Source organism: Antrostomus carolinensis, unplaced genomic scaffold, assembly GCF_000700745.2.
Source record: "Antrostomus carolinensis isolate BGI_N321 unplaced genomic scaffold, ASM70074v2 scaffold4745, whole genome shotgun sequence".
Classification (NCBI taxonomy): Eukaryota; Metazoa; Chordata; class Aves; order Caprimulgiformes; family Caprimulgidae; genus Antrostomus; species Antrostomus carolinensis.
The window spans coordinates 3,971-29,144 of NW_010314107.1; the positions used below are offsets into that span (position 1 = coordinate 3,971).

The following is a 25,174-nucleotide window of genomic DNA, read 5'->3' on the forward strand; positions in this document are numbered from 1 at the left end:
TTAGTCTTCTCTTCGATGCGTTCAACAGATTGCAATGCCTTAGTCATTCCCATGGCTTTTCCCTCACAGCAAAACACACCAGAAACGTTGTTTTTAGCAGTATGCTAGCTCAACACCTTCCTCCATTCAGCTACATCTTCCCTTTGCCAGGTGCTTAAGCCATTTTATAAATACCACAAACAAAAGGAACTCTGCAGAGGCTCATGGAGCCATCAACGCTGAACCCCAGCAGCACACAGAGCAGCAATGAAGATACGATTTGGCAAGAACCAATTTCCTCTGGCAGCAAATGCTGTGACAACATCTGAACCTTGGGAGGGCACTGGAAAGCCTCCAGGAGCAGCACGCCAGGCAGAGAGGGTTTTATCACACCACGCTGGTATTCTCCATGGCTTCTGAGCTGCCTGTACTCAGAGGAAGAGCTTTCATAATTGCTTGATTGCGGGTTAATATTTTTTCTGTTTAAAACCAAAATAATATTATTTAATGATTGGTATTTATTTGCACTATGCAATTAGATCTCATTATAAGAATTATTTGTTGCATGAATGGGAATTCAGGATTTTTAAAAAGTGATCACTACCTTATTATTATTATTTCTTACTGAAGCAAGCAAGCAGAAGAAAAATGAAAAATATAATCAACAAGCAAAAAGATAACAGCCTCTCTCCGTCCCCCTCCACCTGCCAAGGACTAGTATTTCTGTCAGCAGTGGGTGGGAATACAGAAGTCACACACCCAATGCACTCCAGTGGATTTTCCCCAAGCTACTCAAAAATACCCTCAATGCAGTAGGTAAGACAACACCTCACATTCCTTCTGGGATTTGATTTTAGCAAGACAATGGGAAAAAAATCCCCCTGGGGCTGTGTCCCTTGGGCTGGCAGCTCCTTGCCCTCTCCTGTCAGCCTGGCCAGGTCCCAGGTCCCCACCTGCGGGCTGCATCACCTGCTGGCTGGAGCCTCTCAGGAGAGGGTGGCTCTCTCCTTGGCTATTTTTAGTAAGCACCATCAAGAATCTCTTCCTAAGAAGTTCTTAAGCCTCCCCACTTGACACCAGCCTGATTTTTGGTTTCTTTACTGCAGCATCTACTTTGCCCTTGTTTCAGGGTGAGTAGCACAAAAGCAGCACCTAAATACAAGTTCACATCCAAAACTTGAGCTTTTCACCACCTAAGTTTTTGAGATGGACAATAGTCACAGCTGTCTGCCTTTCAGCAGAAGGAAAACCAGACATGATTCAAACTCTGCCTATGGGAAAGAAATATGGAAGTATTTTCCTGAGACTCAGTTTAGCGTCCAACTAACTCCAACATTATTTCTTGAAAGAGAAAAAAGCATGAGAACAGGCAGCAATTAGAACGTGAGGAGCAAACGTGATGCAGAAAAACCTCCTTTCAGGAGTACAGCTGAGGAAGGTTTTCCTACTTTGTTCTCCAAGCAAGACCTATGTCCTGTCCTGAAACAAAATCCCAGAACATGGCAATCAGAGGCTATAAAATTAGTCACTGAACTGAATGTGTGGTAACTTCATAGTCTGTTCCAATACATTCAGACCAAATTAGTTGAATTTTCTTATTTGATTAGAGCTTCTTTACACAGGGCTGTAGCAGATTTCTGTCTTTAAAAAAAAAGAAAAAAGAAAAAAAAAGGAAGAGTACATTTAGAGAGATGATTTACAATCAGTAGCTAAAACCTTTCATTTTTAACCATCCATCCACATTACCCTTTTCAGTACCTACAAGAAATCCTCCTGGACAAAAGCACTTTGGAAATTGACACCCAGGACTTCTGAACTACTTGGGGGTAACTTTTTTTTCCTGCACCATCTCCCAGTGTTTGACAGTCAATGGATCACAGGGTAGTTCCCTTTTAAATGCGTTTATGAACCTGCAGAAGTGATAATTTTTCTGTTTATATCTTCAATTATTAATTTCTAGCTTTCTGCAGATAAGCCACATAAAACAAAATTAATTTAAAAAATCAAACCAACCCCAAGCCAGCAAGCTTTACTGCTGCATAATAAACAGAAAAGCTACTAATGAAGCAACAATCACAAATGGCCTTGGCTAGAAAAAAATAATTCTCTATCAACTGTCTCAAAATTTGATCTCAGAGGCTCCCCAAGAGCAAACAAAGATGGAATGGTACAAGTCCTTCGCTAATAAAGCCAGGACAGTCTCACTGCACTTCATGTTCCTGACAGGCGGCTTCTCACAACCGAGGATCTGTCTGGGATAGCCCAAGGTGGAGCCACTGTCCCAGCCCCTGAAGGAGGAAGGATGACTTCCTCCAAATTGTCCAGAAATGGCTGAAGCACTTCAGCGTCATTTACAGACGGACCTTTACGGAATGATGGACATTTACAGCATGTTTTACAAGAGATCAGAGAAAAGTTACCATTAGAAATGCTATTCAGGACCATTTCTTCTCAGCATCTTCCACTTTACTGACAAGCCCATGGGTACCACAGCCTAATTCCAGCTAAAAAACTGAAAGCTGGCCACTGCTGACACACTCCCTGGAAAGCAGTCACCTCAAACAACCTCCCTGCTGCAGTTTTATTTCTTTTATTAACTCGGCAAATAAAAAGAAATAGCAGTAACAACATTTTATTGCCCTGTGAAGAACTATGTAAAACTGCAAAAATAGGTAAATAACCCTTTCTAGAGTAAGACATGAGTTCAGTGTTTGCAGAAGCAGTATGAGTGCCAAGCACAGGGTTATTTTTCAAAAATAAGATCTCCACAATATCTGAGATGATAGTTACAGCTAAAGGCTGGCTGGCTCTGCTGTTCCCAGCACAGTTGTCCCTTACATTCTGGGCTGTGTCAGGCACCTCATGCTTGTGAGAAAGAGCCGATGGCAGCATGGCTCAGCAGCTGGACGTGAGCAACAGCCCCCTTTACAGTCACCTCATGGCCACGGGTGGACACAGCCACCACCCAAGCAGCGTGCAGGAGGCCTGGAGGCCCCGCCGTTGGCTGCATCACTTCAGCTGCAGAAGAATTTTCTTTTGCAGACAAGCTCAGTCAGAGCCCTGACAGGCTGGTGGTCATCTGCAGAGAAGAACCGAACAGGAGATAAATCAACTTCATACCTTTGAGTGAATGTGTTGGGTTTGTGTGTGTGGGGCCCTGTCTTCAGTAGTATGGGAAGGGGCCACCTTGTAAGAGTGAAAAGCTCCCCTGGCTCCGATGTGTAACTCCCCAGCCCAGGCTGAGCCCATGAGCACTAGAGAAATGCCTCTGTGAATCCATATTTGTGAGGGGAAGGACTGTCTTGGAAAGAAGAAAGGGGAAAGAACCTGGAAGAGAGGCCATTGACCTGAACAAAAGACAAACATCAGCCTAAACAAAGAGAGAGCTTCCTTGCCAGGAAGAAGGAGGAGTGAGAAGACAGAGAACCTCAGACACCCCCTTCAACCTCATGGAGCAGGAGAAGGTAAAGTAGGTTCCCTGTGGCCCATGGAGGTTCAGTGGTGGAGCAGATGCCCATGGGTAGAGCATGGAGGACTCCATGCTGGAGCAGAAAAGCTGAGCCTGAGGGCAAGTGTGATGGAACTGAGACCGCAAGAGCCGGTCACTGCCAGAGCAGGAAGTGGACCCCCAGAGTAGAGGGAAAGTCTCATGCAGCCCATGGATGTCCCCATGCCGGAGCTGGGAGCTGAGCCCGAAGAGGTCCGTGACTCCATGGGAAGCTCACGTTGGAACAAACATCTTGTTCCTGGACTTCCAAGCCGGGAAGAGCAGCAGAGGTGAACTGACTGAACCCCCATTCCCTGTCCCCTGTGCCACTGGGGTAAGAAGGTAGAGAAATTGGGATCAAAGTGATTTGAGCCCAGGAAGAAGGGAGGGGCGGAGGGAAGGTGTAATAAAGATGTGGTTGTTATGTCTCACTGTGCTACTCAGATGAATGTCAATGCATTAAATTGATTTTTCTTCCCCAACTTGAGTCTGTTTTACCCGTGACCATAACTGGTGAGTGAGCCATTCCTGTCCTCATCCTAATCCCGTGCCCCTTTGTTGTGACTCCAAACCCATCTCACCGGGTGGGGGGAGTGAGTGCAGGACCACAAGGTCCTACCTGTGGTTAAACCACCACAGTGAAACATGAGGGAAAAATCATACTTTACACTTCAGAGCCTTCATGTTTAGTGAAAACAAGATACGAAATGAGTTCATGAAAGACTAATTGTCCAATTTGTTTTATGCATGAGTCCCCAGCATTCCTAGCACATGCAGTTACAGCTTGTTTTCAAAGAGACCAATTATTTAATTAAAACATCATCCTCACACTTCCAGATTTGCTGTAACAAGTCTTCTCTTCTTCATCCTTCTGGCCTAGTATTTTGCCATTTCTTGGTTTAAGACCAAAGAGAGGCAAATGGAAAGAATCAGAGTCTTCTCAGTATCTATAATCTACTAACAGCTATTAAAACCTGGGTCCACCCTTTCTCCTCCACAAAGCAAAGCAATACTACAGGACTTCAAACACCTTGGTGCTAGACCCATGGCAGCTAAGGCAGCCAGGATGGTCTTGCAGGTAGAAGGACACCAAATAAGGGTTTGAAATGAGCCTGTGCCTGGGAACTTGAAGGTCAAGATCAGGAAGCGATGGGGATGAAAGCTCCTTGAATTGTCTAATATTGCCTCCAATATTTCACTCTCTGGAAGATACCCAAGGAGGCTACATAAGACACCTAATTTATACACAACAGAAACTTAAAGCTGGGTTATTGGGTGGGGTAAAGGGTGAAAGAAGGAACAGGAAATAGCTAAAGAACCCTCAAAAGTAGTCAAAAGGATGCCCAGAGGAGATTTCTTCCAGACAAGCAAAGTAAATAAAGCATAATTCAGTAAAATGCTATAATCAGAAAATATAGTTCACAGTTTTCTGACTCTGCAGCATAAATCTTCGTTGCAAATAAAGATGTTTGTGCAATCACAATCCCTCTGACGAAGCAGAAAGCAGAAGCCCGGGTGCCTGCCTGTGCAGGAACGGAGTGCTGCAGTCTTGGCACTTGGTGGAGAGATGCTATCAGGGGTTGCCACGGCAACCAGAGGATGCAGACCCAGCAGCTTTGACTTTGCATAAACTGACAGTGAGTTCAGCTGGGGACAAGACACTGAGAGTGCTGGTGGCTTCCTCCAGCACCCAGGCAGGATGGTGAAGGGAAGCTTTGAAGCTTTCCTACGGTCAAGTCTCCTTCCACCATGTGTCCCCCCACCATGTACAGACACAACCACCCACGCATGCACCCCGAGTTCTCCTCCTCCTTCCTCCCAGGTTAGACAACACACATGCACAAAGGTCATTTTCCTTGCCCATCGCTTCCACTCAGCTTCCTCCTCACTGAGCTGCCAGACTTTTAAGTATTTTTGTTTTCTGGACATGAGTATTCTCTGGAAGCAGAGATATTTTTTTTAAATGAAGTTCCTTTCATTGCAGAGGTAGCCCTGATATCCCACCTCCCTTTACAAAGCTGGAGAGCAAGAAGCACTGTATGATTTGTACAAATCTAGAAAGGATCACTTCAGAATTTACTGTAATTTTTTTTTTTTTTCTCCTGAAAACAGCCTTGATTCAGAGGGGAACCTGTCACGCAGAGGAGTCCAACACCAAGTGAATTACTGTCCCCTTTGGCAACGTTGCTCTTACCTTATTATCCCGTATCCTTCCTGTTGTGCTATCCCCAACAGGGAAACTGCTGTGGAACACATCATTGTGGTATGGAGAAAAACAGATCCCCTTTTTCCCTCAAAACCCTGACGTGATATAAATGTAATTTTAAAAGTCCCTTTATGATAAATTTCTACTTTTCATTTCTTTACACGCACCTTAAGGCAGCATTATTTGCCCATAAATATTATGTATGTTAATTCAAATGCAATCTTAAACTTGTGTGCAGACTTCCAATATTTTTTTCCTGTTGTTGCACCACAGAGATCCTCATGTCACAGAGCTGTAACACGGTTTTTCTTCAGTGAAATGGAATCCTAAAGTCAGGCATTAAGTCCTCTGGAAAACAGAATTAATTCTCCTAAAACCTACAACAGTTATATCTCATGCAAGGAACAGAACCAATCTGCACTGGGCGTTTGTGCTTCATGAGAATAACTGTGCAGGGAGATCCAAGGAGCACTATTTTCATTGCAGATTTGTAACCCCCACAGAAAAGATTATTCAGATTTCACACAGACAGATCAAATACGCCTCATGTGTGAAGTGGCCACTGACATAAGATATTTTGGGAAGGGAGATTTTCTGCCAGTGGCAAGAGATAGCAGAAGGCAAGGTTAGGTGACAGGCCAGTACTCCAGCTTTGATTTACCACCCCTTCTCTGGAGTGGCAGCTTCCATTTTCAAATTCACACCAATTTATTTCACGTTATTTGCAAAGTGAGAAAGACTTAAGGCCAGTTTGTTTGACAGGGTGGCAGCTGTCACTCCATGTAAACAGATCCCGAAATGAAAGAGCAATCCAGCACATGGAAGTAGAAAGTCCTGACACTTTAATTATCTGAAGAGATTACAAGATGAAAGTTTTCCTTGAGGCAAATGTATATTAGTACTGATATAGTCATTGTGCTTTTCAGTAAGAGAAATAGGAGTCTGTATTTACATAAGAAACTATAGTGTCTGAGATCTTTAAATATCATATTTATGGAAATGATTCTGAATTACAGCATTTACAAAATAAAAACAAGCTTGAATAAATATTCAGTCCATTAAATAAGATTTTTTTTTTCCACAGAAGCAACTTTTTGTGCATATTTATTTCACAATTGAAGTTTGTTGTATTTCTTATCCTATAAAAGAAGCATTAAATTTGTAGGTTTCTTTTCCAAAAATAAAACTGCAATAATCATTGCAATGTGAAGCCTGAGATTTAAGCCTGAATAAGTACCATTGCTTGCACCCCATTACCCGCCTCCCACCAATCACCCAACCCCATGCTGTTCCAAACTCTGGTGAATGCCAACACTCCAACTCAAGGATGCCATGGGAAAGACTCCATGGGATGGATTTCAGGGAAATATAATAATAACAAAAATATAAATAAGGTGAGGATAACACATCATAGCTGACATTGTCTACAAACACCATCGTAAGGCTTGTGAATTACACATGAACTAAGTGAAGCTGTTTCAGCTGATTCAAAACAACGGTAGTGCCAAACTCTTGGACCCTTATATGGCTCATTAACACTGAAAATTAAACCACTTAAAGGCAACGTCCCTCCAAAACTAAATAAATTTTTAAAAAATTCACCACTGGCCAGTTTCACTTTATCATTTTAAATGACGACCTTTCTTGAGCATGATACCGCAAAACAACTTCCTCATCCTTTTTTGTAATAATCACTTTGAAACAGAGTGTGTAACACTGCAACTCAGGAAAGGGGACACAGCAAAGAGCTCTTGATCTCGTTTCCTCTGTAACCACAGCACACACTGTCTTGCTTTTCATGTGGCTAACTCAAAGCATGTCCAAACGCCTTTGAAACCTCAGTGCTCGGGGAGCTCTTACTGCAAATAGTTTGTGCAAGATCATAGCATGAATCCATGTGAGTTATTTCTTTCCTCTCCAAGTGGAGGTAAAATTAATCCCTGGTGTTTCAAATAAATACAAACATCTTCCCAGTTGTTAGCATGAGTGAAGTAATAGTATGCAATATTTTACACAGTTACTTTGCCAAATATGGACAACAAGTACCCTTCTCTGGTTGACCATTCTGTAGGACCTTTTGAGTAAATCATTACATATTTGCCATCTAAAAAACTCGGCATGGGAGAAAATTTGTCATATCTACTGAATTTTGCTGCTAAACCCTGTCAAAAATATGTATTTTAATATTAATTAATTCATTTGGTAACTATTTCTTCTAAAGTTTTGTTAAGTTTTAAATGCTGATATAGAAACCAAAGCTGTGTTATACTTTTGTTAACAGGATTTAGCATAAATGATGCAGATTAAAAATACTTCTAAAACTCCAAAATATGGAACTGGAAGTTGTAAAACTTAATTTTTAGAAGACAACTTGGAGTTATTGCTCTGCTCAGTAAATGAAAGGCAACAGAAATACACTACTTCAGGACCCTCAGTGCTTCCTATGTGATTCACGGAAAAAATTGCCTTTGTAAATATCGAATATGGATTTGAAATAGTTTTGTTTTAATCAAACCTAGCATAGGTAGCAAAAATCTAGTAATGGGCAAATTAAACCACAGCAGGAGGGAGAGTGCTGACATCCACAGCCATGCTGGTATTCTAGTGAGCACAGAAGTGTCCGAGCTTTGGGATTGATTCGCTGGGATGGACTAGTTAACCAGCTACTCTGTTCCTAGCACGTAAGATAAGCAGCAATGCTTGTTCAATTCTCTGAGCCCTATTTTCCTTCCACACAGTGCATTTGTTCTGCATATGGCATCGTAACATTAATGTTATAAATTTATGGAAGACTGTACTGTAGCCTTAGAGCTACAGACGCTTCATACTTCCCTTTAGCAGCTTAGTAAAATGCAATAAAAACCGTCTGTACAAAATTTATAATAATGGATGTCAAAGCCTACATGCCCTCACGGGGTCCCTCTTTCAAGTTAATCCTTGACTTAGGTCAAATACATCAGTCCATGTAAGACTCCAGAAGACACACCAGTAGTTTAACATGTCAGATACCAGCTTTGTCACTATAGAAAGGAGTGACATGGAACATGTAACAGTGAGTGCAAACACGGACAGGCTTCATCTGACCATAACGAGGTAATGGAGCAGAGTGAGAGGAACAGCGGGAACAGAAGATCTGAAAAACAAGAGGGAGATTTCACTTTAGCTCCTTTAAAGAACTGGATAGGACAAATTGATTTCAATTTTGTGCTGGGCTCCTGTGCGTCTGAAACACCAACCTCCTCAGCACAGCAACTAAAAGCCCTCTGCAGGCAATTCATAGCCCGATGACCACCTAATCTGACTGGGTTTAGCCTCTTTGACACTGTTGCCCAAGCACTGACATTAGCCAAGGCAGGCCTGTCTAGCTCTGCAGGCCACAGGAGAAGGCAGCTCCACCAGCAGAAACAAAACAAAGCATATCCCCCCACTGGCTTTGAAGAAAAACTAGGGGTATATTTGTGAATAACACCCAAGTTTCTAATCCTGCAAGTCTACTATAAAGTTAACAAAAATAGTTTCTCTACCCTCTTCCTTTTTAACTTGTGCAGCAGCAAGTGAAAAGGGACTGCAGATTTCTGTCTTTCCAAGGCACATAACAGCTTTTTTTCTCCCTCACTCCCTCTTCCTCCCCCACAAACTCACAGAGCAGCAGCCCTGCACACCGCAGTCCTCCTGCAAAGGTTTAGAAAGCAAAGGGACACGCTGTCCCTGCAGCTGAGCTGTGCATCACCACCCCTCAGGTGATGCAGGCTGCTGCAGCTCGTTAAAGCTTAGAGCAGTAGTTCAGAGTGACTCTGGATTTGGGGTGTTTGTTCCATGATCTCAGCAGGGAGTTCTGCCTTTCAGCAGATAAATGCTTATTACTGTATAAAAGTCAAAACCCTCCTCCCTCACTTTCCAAATGTAAACTGAACAGTCAATAGCCAAGACGTACAAAAACACTTGAGGCTTGAAAACCCTGGCCAAGCCACACAATTTGCTGTGCAGCTGAGTTTCTGTGGTACGCAAAACATTTGCTGTTCTCTTTGGCAGATTGTTTCTCCCGTGTGTGACGGAGCCGTTACCTTGCCACAGCTCCGACAGTGGTGTTTCCTGCGGATGACTGTGAAGGGAGCCTTGCACGCGGTGCAGTAGCTGCAGACTTCATCTGGAACCCAGTCAGGAGGATCTGTCAGAAACACAGCAACAAAAGGGAACATAAATCAAAAGGGAATAAAAACAAACATGCAATTACCAGATCCTCAAGGGAGTAGTGAGAATAAAATATAACAGCAGCTGCTTTCATCTGAGTTTCTCAAGATGCTTTGCAGAAGGCAGCTAGGTGAATTCTGGATGTCTGAGAGGGCTCAACTCCCCCTTCTCTGCCAGGTGCCCACCTCTGGGCAGAGCCCAGAAACAGCACACAGCAACTCCCAACTCAAAATGAAATATATCCTATTCAAGTGAAAGTGGCAGGGAAAAGGAGATAAGCAAAATAAAGTATGAAGGCAAGACACTATTAAAGCAGAGCTGGAACACAGGTGTTTTTGTCAACGCAACCAGTCATCAAAACAAGCTTAGAGCCGAGATCATTCCCAGCCTCTTCAGCTCTCCCTACAGAAAGCCTGGCTGCTCTTCTGCCATGAGGCAAGCAACTCCACAGATAATAAACTCTGAGCCCAGTTACTGTCTGCTAAGCTATTACGACTCTTACTGGAAGTTACCAGTAACTGCAACAAAACTGCAAAATCACATGTGCAAGACTTACCAGAGAAGGGATCCGACCATTACCCCTAACAGCATGTTGCAGTTATTTATTTCTCCTCTGAGCTCTCTAACTTCTCATAAAAGCCAAGCAAGGAAATGATTTGGTTTTGGCAAAGCAGAAGGTATTAGGCTCACTTCTGCGGAGCTGCTTCTGCTAGTGACAGGCTGACATGACCTCAGAGAGTCTAAACTTACAAATGTAGAAATGATATAGCTGATTGCTTCATTCAGTTGTTAAAAATCTAATGAAGGGCAAAGCAAGTTCTATCCAGAACGAATCCATGGACACTGTGAACATGAACTGCTGGATGTATTTACCCAAGTTCCCCGTACGCAGCTTCTGTCCAAGTTATTATTTACAGTATAGAACTCATACAATTGCTGATTTATAAACCTGACAAGCAAGCTCCCCGCCTCAAGAAGCATATTATCAAACAGCAAGATATATGGCACAGTTAATGCAGAGGTCAAGAGGGCTACAGGCAGAAAGAAGATAATTAAACGAAAAATCCACTGTATTCTTCACACTTAACCATGACCAGTTTTCATGTGTTTGTCACATTGCAACAACTGTCAAATTAAAAGTAAAAAGGACACAGCATTCAATGTGGACAATGTTCAAAAAGCAGATTAATAAAAACAAAGAGAGCTTCAAATCTTGAGTCAACTTTTATGGACTCCTCTAAACTATTCTGGAAGTTTAACTAGTTTAAGGGAGGAATCTTTCATTTGATGAACATACTGGTCTGATAAAGGTCACAACTATAGGGACAGCAACCAAAACCAAAGTCTGTGTGCAGAGAAATGACTGATGTGGTGAAAAGGAGGAGACTGCACATAGCAGGCCTTCACCTCGTCCCTGGGAACAGATCACCAGAAACCGTTCTGTGGGGACACAAGGCTCCAGAATCCTACTTCAAAAGCAGACCTTCCTATGGCAGCGGGGAGATGCAGGACTGCTGGCTTAAGGTGAAGCATTAACAGCAATGAAACCAAGGGAATTTTCCTTTCCAATTCTCTCTCCTTCTCTGTAGCCTCCCTAGCTACTACATGTACCTTGCCCAGTGAAACTTTCCCCTGATGTGATGTTGACTTTGACAACCTGGTACCACTTCCACAGGAATCTCTGATCTGAAACCATGGCAAGCCTGCTGATCTTGGCCATCTCCATGTTCTCCATCCAGGAGGTCCCTTGGCTTATCACATATATTTCCAAACAAAATAACCAGCCAATAATATTCCTGATTATGTTTTCAGGGATTTAACCATCCCATTGATTCTCACTGATTTTAAATACAGCAAAATTTAGGAAGCTATTCAAGCTCTGTGCCACCAGGCCTCCCTCACAAATGAACACAGAGCTGGTAGAAGCAGCTCTGCCAAGATGCCTACTTCGCTGCCATTGCTTTATCAACTGCATTATAATGTGGGCTACCATGTTCAGCTAGTTACTGATTTTAATAATCACAGAAAAAACAAAAACCAGGCCTTTTTTGTACAAACTGCAGCATGCTGATACAAACAACTTGTGCAGCAGCCAGTACCGTAATCACACCTGCCCTTAGACCATGATTAGTCCAGACACATGATCAGCTAATACAGCCCCACTACAAAGACTCTGGAGCCCAACAGCAGAAAGCAGCTTTTTTCATCAGGTGTTTAACATTTGGGTTTTGTTTTGATTGTTTTGTTGGGTTTTTTTCTGTTGATGCCCTTGAAATACAATGTTGAAAAAGTTATTTTTTAATTGACCTTGTATGGATTTCATTGTCTATAATGCTAAATAAAAAGAAAAATTGGAAAAACCCATGACAAACAGCAAACTTATTCTGATAAATAACGACCTTATAAACTCGTAATAGTCATATAATCCATAGTTCCTGGTTACAGAATTACTTGACTACCAGATGAATTAATGTACAAACTTTGTTTTTATTATTGCATAAAAAACAAATCACATTGTAGTGGTACTCAATGCATAGAAACAGTATAACCCTCTCTACAGAACGTTCTCCCACATTACAGGGCCTCACGTTATCTCCCATGTTGGTGTCACATCAGCTGATTCACTAAATTAACGCATCAGTAGAGTGAGCTGAAGGGCACGTTTTCCCCCAGACCCCTTTGAGAGGGCCGTGCGGCCAGCCCCGTGCCCCACTGCCTCTGGGCTCTAGTGCCCTCCTGACATCCCAACTGCTCACACCGAGCTCAGCTGCACTGCAGCACACCCCCAAATAGTAACACTTCGTTACATAACAGCTTTTAACATTCAAAATGCAGTACAAACATTAAATTGCTGTAATCTTCATCACCCAGCTACAGTCAGTGTGTGGGGAGAAACCAGGAGAGAAATGTCTTGCCCAAAGTCATACAGTGGTGCAGTCCTGAAATGACATTAGGCCATTAGCTCTGTACCTGTGCTTCCAGTGGCAACTGAAAAAGTGCTTTCACTGGGGACAAACACAGAGGCTTCATTTTGAGAGCGTGCACTTGCTGAGAAATTAAACACAATCCTGGACTGGAGCTGAAGAGCTCCATCAGAAGGGATGGAGCCCTGAATGACTCGGTCTCTCTGACTGAGTGGAAGTGGGATCAACACTCCTAGGTCCCCTTCACAAGCCTCATCTCGCTCAACCTTGGGAGCAGCATTTCTGACTTACATATATTACTGATGGCTTTTACGTCAGGCTTTTTATAGAACAGGTTTTTGAAATATTCCCTGAAGAGCACTCTCATGAGAGGATAAAGCTTCGATAAGAAGAGCAGAGTGAGTTACACAAATTAAACCCCTAGCATGAGCCTGAAGATGTGCTGGAAGCAGGGCAGCAGCACTGCACCCCTCAGCTTTTTATGATACAGTCCTTCTCCAGGCTACGCTGGCTCCACCAGCTCTGCATGCAGCAGCAAATGGAAACATCCAGTCTCTAAAGCACCGTCTGTCTGTGCTTCAGGGATTTGTACAAGCAATGGATGGGAAACTTTGTTCATGGGCTAATTGGCCCACTGCTTTATCATGCAATGAGAGTTAAGAGAAGTCTGTTGGGACATGGATGAAGACCACAGCACAAACATCAAAGAGGAGGAGGAAGGGAGGGAAGGGATTAACGAGACTGAAAGACTACGGAAATACATTTTAGAAGAAAACATTAAAAGCATGTACAGAAAAAAAGTCACAGAAAGGAAGAGAAACAAGTATTTAAATGAATAAGAAACAAAGAGAAAGGAAAAGGAAGAAGATAAAATTAAGTAGCGTAAAGACTGAAAAAGACATTTAAAAAGGAGAAATAGTATTCTCAACTATTAAAAAATCTTGCATTACAATCTCCCATAAATCATGAAATTTTATACTATTTTTATTCACTTTATGCAGTAGCTTTTAGAATTTATCTTTACATGTCTCTGCAACCTCAGTAACTAAAAATGTTTTCTGCTCTATAAAAGTTTAAAATCTCAGGTAAATCCAAGATGCTGGACCTTTAAGAAAACCACAATCACAGTAAAAGTCATAGATGGTGTAAACATTGTCAAAAAGCACGTGCAAATTCATTTTGCTTAAGTATGTGCAATAGCTCTACTGCAGTCCCATCTAATCTTACAAAACCAAGGAGAACACATCTGTATCCCAGAACACAAGGAGAAGACAGCCTGGACCCAGATCCATCAACAAGTGTTGACTCAAACAAGATTAGACCAGAAAGTTCACTCAGTGGTGCTGAGACACAAGAGATTTGGGTCGGGGAATAGGGGAGGGAAATAATTCCAAAAGTTGTTGGAGCTTGCAGAAGGTCTAATTTAGCAAACCTATACTCTGGTGGAAAACAAATCAGAAAACATGCAAACCACGACTCTCTGCGGAACAGCAGCTACTAAACCCTAAGCTTGTGGTGGTGTTTGCATTATGGCCAGACCATTCAAAGACCCTTTCTGCATATTTTATTTTTATCTGATATTCCTAATGCAGAAGTTCCTCCTGCACTGATGTGTATTAGATTTTAGAGCACATCATGCATAACCCTGATGACACTTTTACCAAACTAACCTTAAGAGGGCTGCTCCTACAGCAGCTGGTAGAACTTACACTGCTGCAGCCATCAAACTGCATCACCTTCACAGCTGCAAAAAAGGTCAGGTGGGCTTTCTGTAGCTCTGCTGATGAAAACAGGAATTGTAAATTCTCACAGTTTTACCTATGGAAAGTAGAGAAGTAAGGTGATGTGCCTGTACCACTCACTTCAACTGCCACTGTAAAATGAAACTTTTTGTCCCTTATCACACAATTTTCTGCACGTTACTCGGGGCCATCTCTGATTATACGATTCCTAGGAGGCAGTGGTACCAAAGTAATCTTTGCCCTTTCTCAGTAGATTCAGTGTTGATTACAGCTGGCTTTAAATTTTTCAATAAAAATAAATTTTCTGCTTCAGCAATATTATTTGATGCAAATTTCAGGGGTGATGGAGAAAATAGAGATACAGGCTTATTTAGCTTCAAGGACAGCTCTTGTCAAACAGCTTTCTTGGGATGGAATTTCTGTGCAAATCTAGAAAGCTTTCACCAGAGCATGGAGCTTTACAGACTTGGGCTCAAGCCTCTGCTCTGCCAGATCTGACCTTGAACAATGACATCCTGTGACCATTCTGGAAAGGTACGTGATTGGCAACTAATTCTTTGGGCAAAATAGTTATTTATGTAAAATGGAACAACTCTGACAGAAAACACTGACTTCCACTGGGATATGGTTCAAATCTTTAAATCAGATGGACCAGAAACTTGCATGTTTCACACAACCATTAAGTGTCTTTCTCTGTAAGAGCTACCAACAATTATACACTAGAAGCAAGGTGATAATGTAGATCTACGTATTACATGCCAGAAGAACATTCATATGTGTATTTTTAGGACAAAAAATTTCAAACCTAATCAGAATCCCAGTTATGTCATTGTGGAGCTAAATAAGCCTGTGCTTTACAGTACTTACAGGATGTTTTCTCCTCCTGCATTGAAGTCTCAACAAGTTCCACACTGTGCTGATAGATAGTCTTTGAAAAGGTAAAAAGGCTCTGAGCAAGTTCTTAAAACATAAGTCAGATCAAATTATTGCAATAAACCCAAAAAAGTGTACAAAATCCTGTACTTTTTACATGCATGATTACATAAGCTCAGTTGATTATAAAACACTGCCTCAATATGGGAAACTTGATGTTGGATTTTTTGGTCGCAGTGCAAGCAGAGCTGCTGAATAAGGAAAAAGTAAAAAGTTACATGGACAGAATATGTTTGTCCACTGAACTGTGCAACAATTGAACTTCTTTCATTTAGGAAGTGTTGCTGGTCATCATTATAAATAATAGAGTAGCCATAGGTGCGTAGAGGACAAAAGAAAAATTGAAACATTCAGCTAGAGCTGACAGCTAATTCTAGACTTACGGTGATTAGATTCTGCACACACAGTAGCATGGGGTGGGCTTTTTTGACCTTGTGATTTCCTATTGCAACAAGAACAAGAGCTCGAGCCTTGGGACCATACATTACTGAATTGTGCTCGTGCTGCTGGTTGGAGAGCAGTGAGGACTTGTGAATAGACAAAAGTGTGTGGGCTGGAATATTACGAGATGGAAAGGGATCAAGGAGAAATAGCGTGCTGTTGTGCAGCAAACAGATGCTAACACTGTTTGGCACAAACAGTTATTTGTACTGGCAGCCACAGCAAATCCATTATGGCTGGAGTTATAACTAGGTGGCAGTGAGCAAGGCAGTTCTGTATGGATGCTACAGTAATAAGGAGTGAAAATGAATGTATGATTGCAGAGAGACCTGAGATGCTACAGCAAATATTTTCATGGAACATCAACAGCTTCATAATGCTTTCTGCTTTTCCTTGCGAAAAATCACCTGATTTCTAGAGGTCTCCTGCTTATTCCTAGACAAGAAGTGTAACTCCCTTTCTTAGCCAGCCTGTAACTTCATGACATCGACAATTAAAAATATTAATCTTCCCTCAATCCCAACAGATGAATCTTCCTGAGTAATAAATTACCCCAAAATACATGTACAGTCAAAACTCAGATTTGCCAAAGTTCACTATTAAAATCATCAGGCTCACAAGGATTAACATAATGTTCCCAAATATGGTGAGCAGGGTCTTAAGCTTGATGACATTTACAGATTGATAAAGAAATGACTACATAAAAATCCTTATCGAGACAAAAAAGAAGGGGTTTTTTTGTGTGTGTGTATGGAAAACTGTTGGCTAATACAAAGCAAGTTTTGTGGTGTTGAGGCTTGAAACAATATCCTAGAGATATAAATGACAGAAAGACATCAAACTTCTACTTCCTTAATGTTTGGGTTTTTTAAGCTATAATACATATTCAGAATGACTCAGGTCTGTCCTGGCAGGGATATATTTATACTAGGTTAACCAAGAGTAATTTTCTGACACTTTCAAATGTGGAGGTTTGCTTTAATTCCTGTGACCCATACTGCACACTCTCAGTTCCATGCAAACTTCTTGGTCAGCCTATTACCCAGCAGTGGTTTGTCCCAAGCTGGAGCTCAGGAAGTTCCCAGTAACCTTCTCCCAGTGCTGGCTGGTAGCTCACCAGGACACAGGGAGAAAGGCAGTACCACAAAAGTACCCCGGGACACAGACCCCTTCTGCTATTGCTGCAATTCAGAGCAAGCACCATTGGCAGCAAAGAGCCCAACCTGATTGGGTTTTTTTTGTTGTTTTGTTTTTGGTTTTTTCCCTCCTCTGAACAGCTGCCACTACAATTTACTTTTAGTTTATACACAGAAATTTGTCCCTACTGGCTATCTTCTCAATCATACAACCAGGGCATGAAATTTTACTCTATTTAAAAGTAATTTATGGAATATTGTATAAATTCATCTTGTATTCTAGGAAAACAAATACATATAAATGTATTTGGTTTACATTCTCTCCCTAGAAAAATGTAGTGCTTTTTATACTCTATGAAAAGTATAAATACATATGCTTCCTTGAAAAAAAGTCCTAGAGCATTAGGACAAAGATGAACATATACACCATAGGCTCACCTTGTACTTTCAAAAATGCTTTTGTTTTGGAATGCCAATTAATCTGTAGTTTATTGTATTTCAACCTTCAGAAGGTCACAGGATTTAACTCCTACACCCTTGCCATTGTCAGCTGGCTCATAATAAACATTCATATTTGTTTTATGACCCAGACCAGCTGGTAGGTTTTATATACAGTAAGAATGACAAATATGACAAAAAAAAGTGATTCATCTTCATAATCTGAGTAGAGGCTGGAACCTCCAGTAGAATCTTAAAACTATTCATTTATTTGTTCAGGTTGCTGGGCTTGCTTACGGGTTTTTTATTACTATTGATTAGATGCAATCTTAAAACATTCAGTACTTTCAGTAAGAGGGATTTATTTGATAATTGGAAAAAGCTTCCCTGGCAGGTAGCTTGCTGGACTTTCTCAATTTGATACATGCTCATGGTTCTGCCCTGATGGCAGAAGGGAGGAGCTACTGTTTTCACTTTCCACTGAAATCATTGCGAGTGCCCTGAAGTGCAGAAATGATGAACATAAAAGGATATAATTAATTTTGGTGCAATGCTGTCAACAGATTGCTGCAGCGCTCTCAGACTTTGTGCTGAATCCATTTACAGTGATAACAGTGGTGCATTCCTCTTGGTGGCCTGTGGCCCAGATTTGGCCTGAAGGATAAACCCATCAGGCTTGCTGCAAGAAATAGGGCACAATGTTCGTGCATGTCAAAGGTCGTCCTAACCACCAGACAACTTCTGCCTGCACCCAAACATCACCCAAAGTCAGGGGCTGTTGCTTCCACAGCAGCCAGCAAATATAAGGTAAGCGAGGAGGGTGTTATAAGGCGGAAAATGCACATGGCTGCTGAGGTTAAAATACTGCTATAGGTTGATAACTCACACTGGATGCCTTATGGACAACAAAAACATAAATTCCATTAGGTGTAACTGCACACCTCAGGAAAATATGATATGTACAGCATTGCCAGCAATGACTTGTGACCTGAAGGGACAGGGGCCTGGGATGTACTGGAGGAGAGGGGACAGGATGGGTGTTTCTATAGTTCTCAAATTCAACAAATTGATCCACTTCAGATGCCACTTTTCATAGATCTTTTGTGGTTTGCTCTGGTTTGGAAGGTGCAGCTCATCTCCATGCTCCCCAGCACCCTCTCTCTCTCTGTGATACAGAAAATTCCTGCCCATCACCAAGTCTGAAAGCCAAGTAACAGCAGACTGTGCTAGTTAGTCTGCATAGTCAGAGGAGCTGTACTGATTCGTACAAGCAGGTATGTACAGCATAACCACTTACACACAGGCCAAGTAAAACATTGTGCCAAAGCAGCCAAGTTCTTGCATCCAAGTCTACTTATTGAAAAGGGACTTGGTTATCCCGTAAGGCTCCCCTTACCACACTCCCATGCAGCCATAACATCACCTAAGCACCCAGACTGTTGCCTGCTATTTCAATAAGTAACATCCCAAGCCATAGCCTGCACTTCTCCAAACCTAAAACCTTCCCCTTGCCAAGAGAAGATGCCATGAAAAGCCAAAGAACCTTAAAAGCTGAATAACGTGCCAGGGAAGTGAAGTGACTTTGCCGTGACAAAGTGTACATCCACTGTAAGAACATTATTCAGCATCCTGCAGTTCAGAATAACTTGCTTTCAAGTTCTGTAAGTCAAATTCACTGACAGCATCAGGCATCGATTCAAACCAAAAGAATATGAACTGAAATGGTAGAGAATCAATAATCTCTTGCATTCTTTTCCAACACAGCCTATACACAGTAAGGATTTTGCTTAAAGATTTGTTCTTTACTGCACCTTCTGTGACCCTCTGAATTACAGTACAATGGAAAAATCAATTAAAATGACTACTGAATAGTTCTTTATCTGCCCACCAAATCATCTTTCTCCAGAAAAGATAATATTTCTACAGTGCATTATACACGAATTAGCTTTGCTGTTCTAAATAAACAGATTAGATTTGAGATCCTTTAGCCTGCAGCTTCAGAAGAAGGGTAAGAAAGCAAGTCATGGCTTTTATATAAGTACAAACTAACTTCTAAATATGCAGCATTACTCTAAAACCTAATCTTTAAGAGCTCTTCCACCACCCCCGCCCTGTGATTTCTGGTCTTTATTACAAATGACATGAACCAACTTTACTTTTCTGTTGGTCACCCCTCTCTACATACAAGCAGAGACATACACTGCTTATCACTGAGTTCTCAGTCATCCTGCATTCAAAACCTCTCACTGGAAGAAGAGTAGCGTATGTGGACAAATAGACAACAAGAGATCAAAGTTTTAAAGCACAGGGAAATTACTGCACATTTGAATTTCTGGGAGGCTTAGATACAACAGTTTCACAGTTGATGGTTGTTGCATATTTCTTACTTGACCACAGAGACACTACCTCTCTGGTAATTGGGCTCCTGGTGTGCTGAAGCCACCACTTAGCCCAGAAGATCAAAGCTGATTGCTTTCTTGTTTGCTCCATCTCATACATCTACTTTCTCTTTTCTTATTCTTTCACTGCAAGTGCTCTGATATCTTTTAATCTATTTTTTATACAATGTTTACCATACTAGGGCTATAGTCCATAACTGACTCCTAAGCACTCCTGCAGCAGCTCAGATTAAAAAAAGAGAAACAAAAACTTGACCTCTCAGAATGCTTGAATCCCAAACCAAACTGAGACTTACACATGCACTTTTCTTCACTCTTACCATGTATTCAGGGAGATTTGAGCCACCTCAGCAGATTTACCTAAAACTAACTTATTTGAAGTAATATGGTGAGGAATATGCAAGTAATAATCAAATTATTTTGATCATGTTCCTCAAAGACAAAAGTGAAGAAAATATGAAAGGTGCCACTTTTTTTCTACCAGGAAAAAAAAAAAAGTGGCACCTCCACGTATAAGCAAACGATACAAGAGATCTCTCTGGCTGAGAAGACCTTACTTATGGCTTTGAATCTTACACAGTCCTCTGAAACTTGTCACATGTAATGTCATATGCTAAATTAAAGCCTTTACTAGAGAAAACCTTTCTCTACCAACACAAAGGAATTCATACTGGATATGATAATTTGTAAGTCAGATTCTCATGAGGCTGTTAGATATAAAATCTGAAAGAAATATGCTCCGTTTATCATTTGACTTGTCTCTAAATCATACTATGATAACATTTTATAGTCACAATTCAGAGCCAAACTTTAAAAGAGTTTTCATTTCAATAACTTTCTTATACATCAGTGTTGTGTCATTTTAATTCTCAGAAAAAATAAAGTACCTTCAAAGTCCCCATCTCTGGCTTTTGCTGCAAGTTCTGAGGATGATATGCTTTCTTGACATAAAGCACAGTCTTCCAGTGCTGCATTCCTTAAACCCTGATTAACTGTAAAACAAACCAAAAAGTACTTGAATTCATATTTTTCAAATTTTCACTTAAAATATTCATGTTAGGACTTACAGGATTAGATTACAGTAGCATCTATATGTACCTTCTTATTTTTTTTTATTGCTTTTTCTTTACCCTAACACAAACAGTGATTTAAAAGTCTCCTCTATTCTTCTTTGGATTGACAACAGAAATGAAAGATGCTGTTATTATAGGACATACAGTCCTCTTACTTGTAGCAGTTTAGCTGCATCCTCTAGTTTATTTCCCAGTTCTTAACTTGGATCCTTTACAAAGTAACCAAGAGAACAGGCAGAGATTTCCTAGGTGAATCAAGCACACCAAATCACATACATCAAACCAAAACTTCATCCTAAAAGTCCCTGACTTTTATTTGCTAATTTTATGTTTACTCTGTCAACACTTTTTTAAATGTAATTGTTCATCCATTAGTACTGTTGACTACCATATCTGTCCTAGTGGTAATTCCTTACAGCTCCATTTTCTTTATTACTTTTAATTTGAATGTTCCAGAGCTCTTTGATCCTCTCTTTAGCAATTCTGTCCAATCCCTTTTTCTCTCACCAATGCAAAACCAGTCTCTTTACACGTCATGACATCCTGCCACCATTGTAGATGCGTCAACCACAAGAAGGGACTGTAATGCATGTTGTACATTACCCCACTGCAGAGATGGGCTGGACTGGAGGTTTTCCTGCTAAATTTAACCAACTTCTAACTTAGTGTTTCATATAAAATCCTCAATGCTCTTAAATGAAACTGAGAGAAAGAGCAAGAGTTTCCTACCATGAGGAAAGGGAGGGGTGAAAAAAAAAAGAAAAAAGAGACAGTTCCAATCACCTTCAGATGCTGATAGTTCTAATCACAATAAAGGACAAAGGTAATTGCAGTCTTGCTGGGAAGACATGGTTATTTTTAGGTAAGTTAGCAGACTTGCTTCTTTGTAAAAGAAATAATAAAAGTGATGACAAAAAAACCAACTTCTTGCATTGGCTCATGATCTGGTTCTGGTTACGTTATCTTAATTATCTAGAACATTACCTAATTATCTTAATTATCTAGAAGTGGATATTTTTCTATTTTGAAGCAAAATTTGGCATTCTGCACTTTCTACAAGACAGGTCATATTTCAGCATCTTCCTGAGCATTCTCATCTTATAGTCTGCTCTTTTTACACAGCTATTTAAACTTCCCAGTCAAAGATACAAGACTTGGTAAACTAAAGTGTGTCCAGTGTGAAATAATATCAGGAAAAAAATTTTATCTATGATGTCCAAACCCTGCATACATTATGTTACGACTGTATGGGCTACAAGTGCTGTTCTGTTATACACAGGAATATAGAAGTGAGCAGATGCACTCTGAAAGCTTTAACTCTTCAACATTTGCCTCAAGACATACTTCTCGTATCTATGCTTCCAGTGACTTCATCCTGTTTACAGTCTGTTTCCATTCCTTTTTTTTTTTTTTTTTTTTTAAAAACTTAAGTCAAATCACTGTACAAAGTACATCACTGCCAAAAAGTTAACAAAATGTTAAGGAAATTCTTGTCAAATAGTTCATGGATCCCCATGGGGCTACCAGCAGAAATTCACTTTAGAGAACAAACATCTCAATCTCTACCTTTCTTTTGCTTTTCCTTGTCTTCTGTTTCAGGTTTGGTTGCCATAACTTCAAACAAAGTCTTTAAGATACTTCTCAGATCACTAGCATAGTTTGTCTGCAGCTGGTCAGCAACACCTAGGAGTTTGAAAAAATGGGTAAACAATTACTATACTATTACACCACCCTTAAAATAAAGCATTTATATTTTTCTGTTGCTACCAGTAATGGCTTCATATTTATCTTTGAGAGGAACACTTGCTCATGTTAGTAATAAAGTCTGAACATTTAATTAAACTAATTTTCTATAATGGTCAAGCCACATTGTGGCCTTTATGCTGCCTGCAATTTAATACATATTTTCTTTGTCCTTTGGCAGGAAACACTGAGAGATTCCTTTTGCATCAAAATACAACTGCTGCATCAAATTTCTTCCCTCGAAGACACATGGCATCACCAAGAAAAAGGAAGCACTTTTAAGTCAAACTTGTGGCATGCCCAAACTCTTCCTCACTACAGATCTAAGATGTCTGCATCTCTGATTCTGATAGATCCCATCAGGTAACAGGTCTTTCTAGACCAGTCAGAAACTCAGGCCTCAAAACACAGTCTTCCTGCAGCTTCATCTCTAGTCTGTTCATACCATAACTTTATCGCACCAAAAAAAACCCAAAGGAAAACCAGTTCTTACATTCAGAACACAAGGCTACTCTCATACCTGAGATGCAGACAAAGAGGCGGTGAATAAGATCATTACTGCCATGAAATCTGGATCTGATCTTTTCTCGGGTGGCAATTTTAGCAGCCTGCAAAGCGAGCTGGATTTCTTCCTGATCGATGTCATCAGACGAACAAGAACTCGTCATTAAACTGCTGTTGGAGGAAAAAGAAAAAAAAAGTAATGTAAATCTTCACTCAGTCATTCAGGATCTTCAGCAAATCCTAAAGGATTTATGACTCAGGCAAGATTCTATAGCAAATCGGAACTAATTGCTGTAAATTCTTGTTTGAGTTAATCAACATGCAATCAATCACCATCATGTTTGATTTTCACTCTGTGGAATAGCTACAAAAAACTTTTAAGGAGAAAATAATTTGTCTATATTTTATTGCATTTCCTTAGCTATTACAAAGTGCTGTGCCATTTTTCACATTAACTTATTCTAAAAGCTCAGTCCTGAGACCATAACTCCATCAAAAGGGGAATATCAACCTGAAAATGAGAAGGTCAGTTCTGAAGTCAACTTAGAAATTTATTAATGTGGAAGTTAATTTGAAAAAAAAAAATTTCTGAATTATGTTACCTTAAAATAGTGAGAATAGAACCTAAATATAATCCTACATAAAAAAAATTGAAAGAAGGGTGATAAAATATAATTTACACAGTAGAGAGGTAGATTATTCCCCTTATACACCTAACTGTAGAAACTGCTGAAATGTTAAACGAGCGTAACAGAATGGCTCATCAACTCCAAAGAGATTAAAATGTGTCACCAAATGTCTACTAGAGATTTAAATTTTCTTTTAAAAACCAGACACACAGTTGCCAGCCATTTCCACCCCTACTCCTGCTTTATGGAAAAGAAGCTTAAACAACCTGCAGGGAAACTTCAGTGGGAATTCAGCTTCTTCAAATACCAGGAATTACCTAAACTATTTGTAAATCAAGATGTATTTTTTTAAAAAGGGAGTATTTAGGGAAAATGGAGCCTTTTGCCAACGGAAAAACCCTTAATTGGGAGTAAAGTGCAGGATTTAATTACATTGAAGTCCTAAGGATACGTGCCTTCTTACTCTACTACATTCAGAGACAGAGGAACACTAAGCCATTTTGCCCACGTATTGGAAAGAAATTAGTCTCAACAATGATTACACAAAACTAGAGTATTTTACTTATAATCATACTTTGTCCAAAACTCCAGTAGTCTCTACTATGCAGATAACTACTATGTTAAAAAAAAGTTACCGACTGCATAAAAAGCATGCATGATGAAGAAAGTAGTTTCTAACAAATTCTGAGTTCAATCTGCTTTTATTTGGTGCTGAAACATGTGCCACCTTGCACCTTGCAGATCCCATCCCTATGGGACTATGCATCAACAGTTATTGCAGGATAAGACAGGTCTTTTCTAATCTAGGCAATTCTGTGTGATTCCTTTAAAATGTAAAAATGAATTTATTAGGCCATACAATCTTAAAAGCCCTAGTGAAAACAGAACTCAAATACTGGAGATTACTGTTTGATAACTGTTGATGATTATTGATTCGTTATTCATATATATATATATGAGAATATTTCCATTAAAGTATCAATGGAAAATGTGTAGCTTAAGTACCTTCTTTTTCTTCTCATTCTTTCAAAGACAAGAGTAAAGAGGAGGGCTGCAAGAGATGCATTTTGTTCATGTTATCTATTGCCATTAACAAAAGCAAATTCTTGTAAAAAGATGTCAGTTCTATGTTTACAGCTCCCTCAGCACCATAACTGATGAGGTTTATTAAAGATGCTGAGAACCAAGTGAGAACTCTCTCTCAATTTTTCTTTTAATTTTCCATAGAAGATATTTCATACATATATATGTGAAATAACAGCAAGCCTGTCAGTATGGAAAGGTCTGTGTTCAAGACAATGAAAAGATCATGTAAGAATGTGAAGGAGCAAACTGAAAGGTAGTAAGAG

General features: G+C 40.3%; 1 protein-coding gene across 1 annotated transcript; it reads right to left on the reverse strand.

The window, feature by feature from the left end:
• Positions 1-7,947: 7,947 nt before the first annotated feature.
• Positions 7,948-23,363, reverse strand: LOC104524584 (lateral signaling target protein 2 homolog). The gene is made up of 5 exons (XM_010167513.2): positions 23,213-23,363; positions 22,516-22,632; positions 20,764-20,868; positions 9,737-9,840; positions 7,948-8,805 (listed from the first exon to the last, which is right to left on the reverse strand). The coding sequence occupies exons 1-5, from the start codon at positions 23,358-23,360 to the stop codon at positions 8,674-8,676; spliced, it is 606 nt and encodes a 201-aa protein (XP_010165815.1). The 5' UTR covers positions 23,361-23,363; the 3' UTR covers positions 7,948-8,673.
• Positions 23,364-25,174: the final 1,811 nt, after the last annotated feature.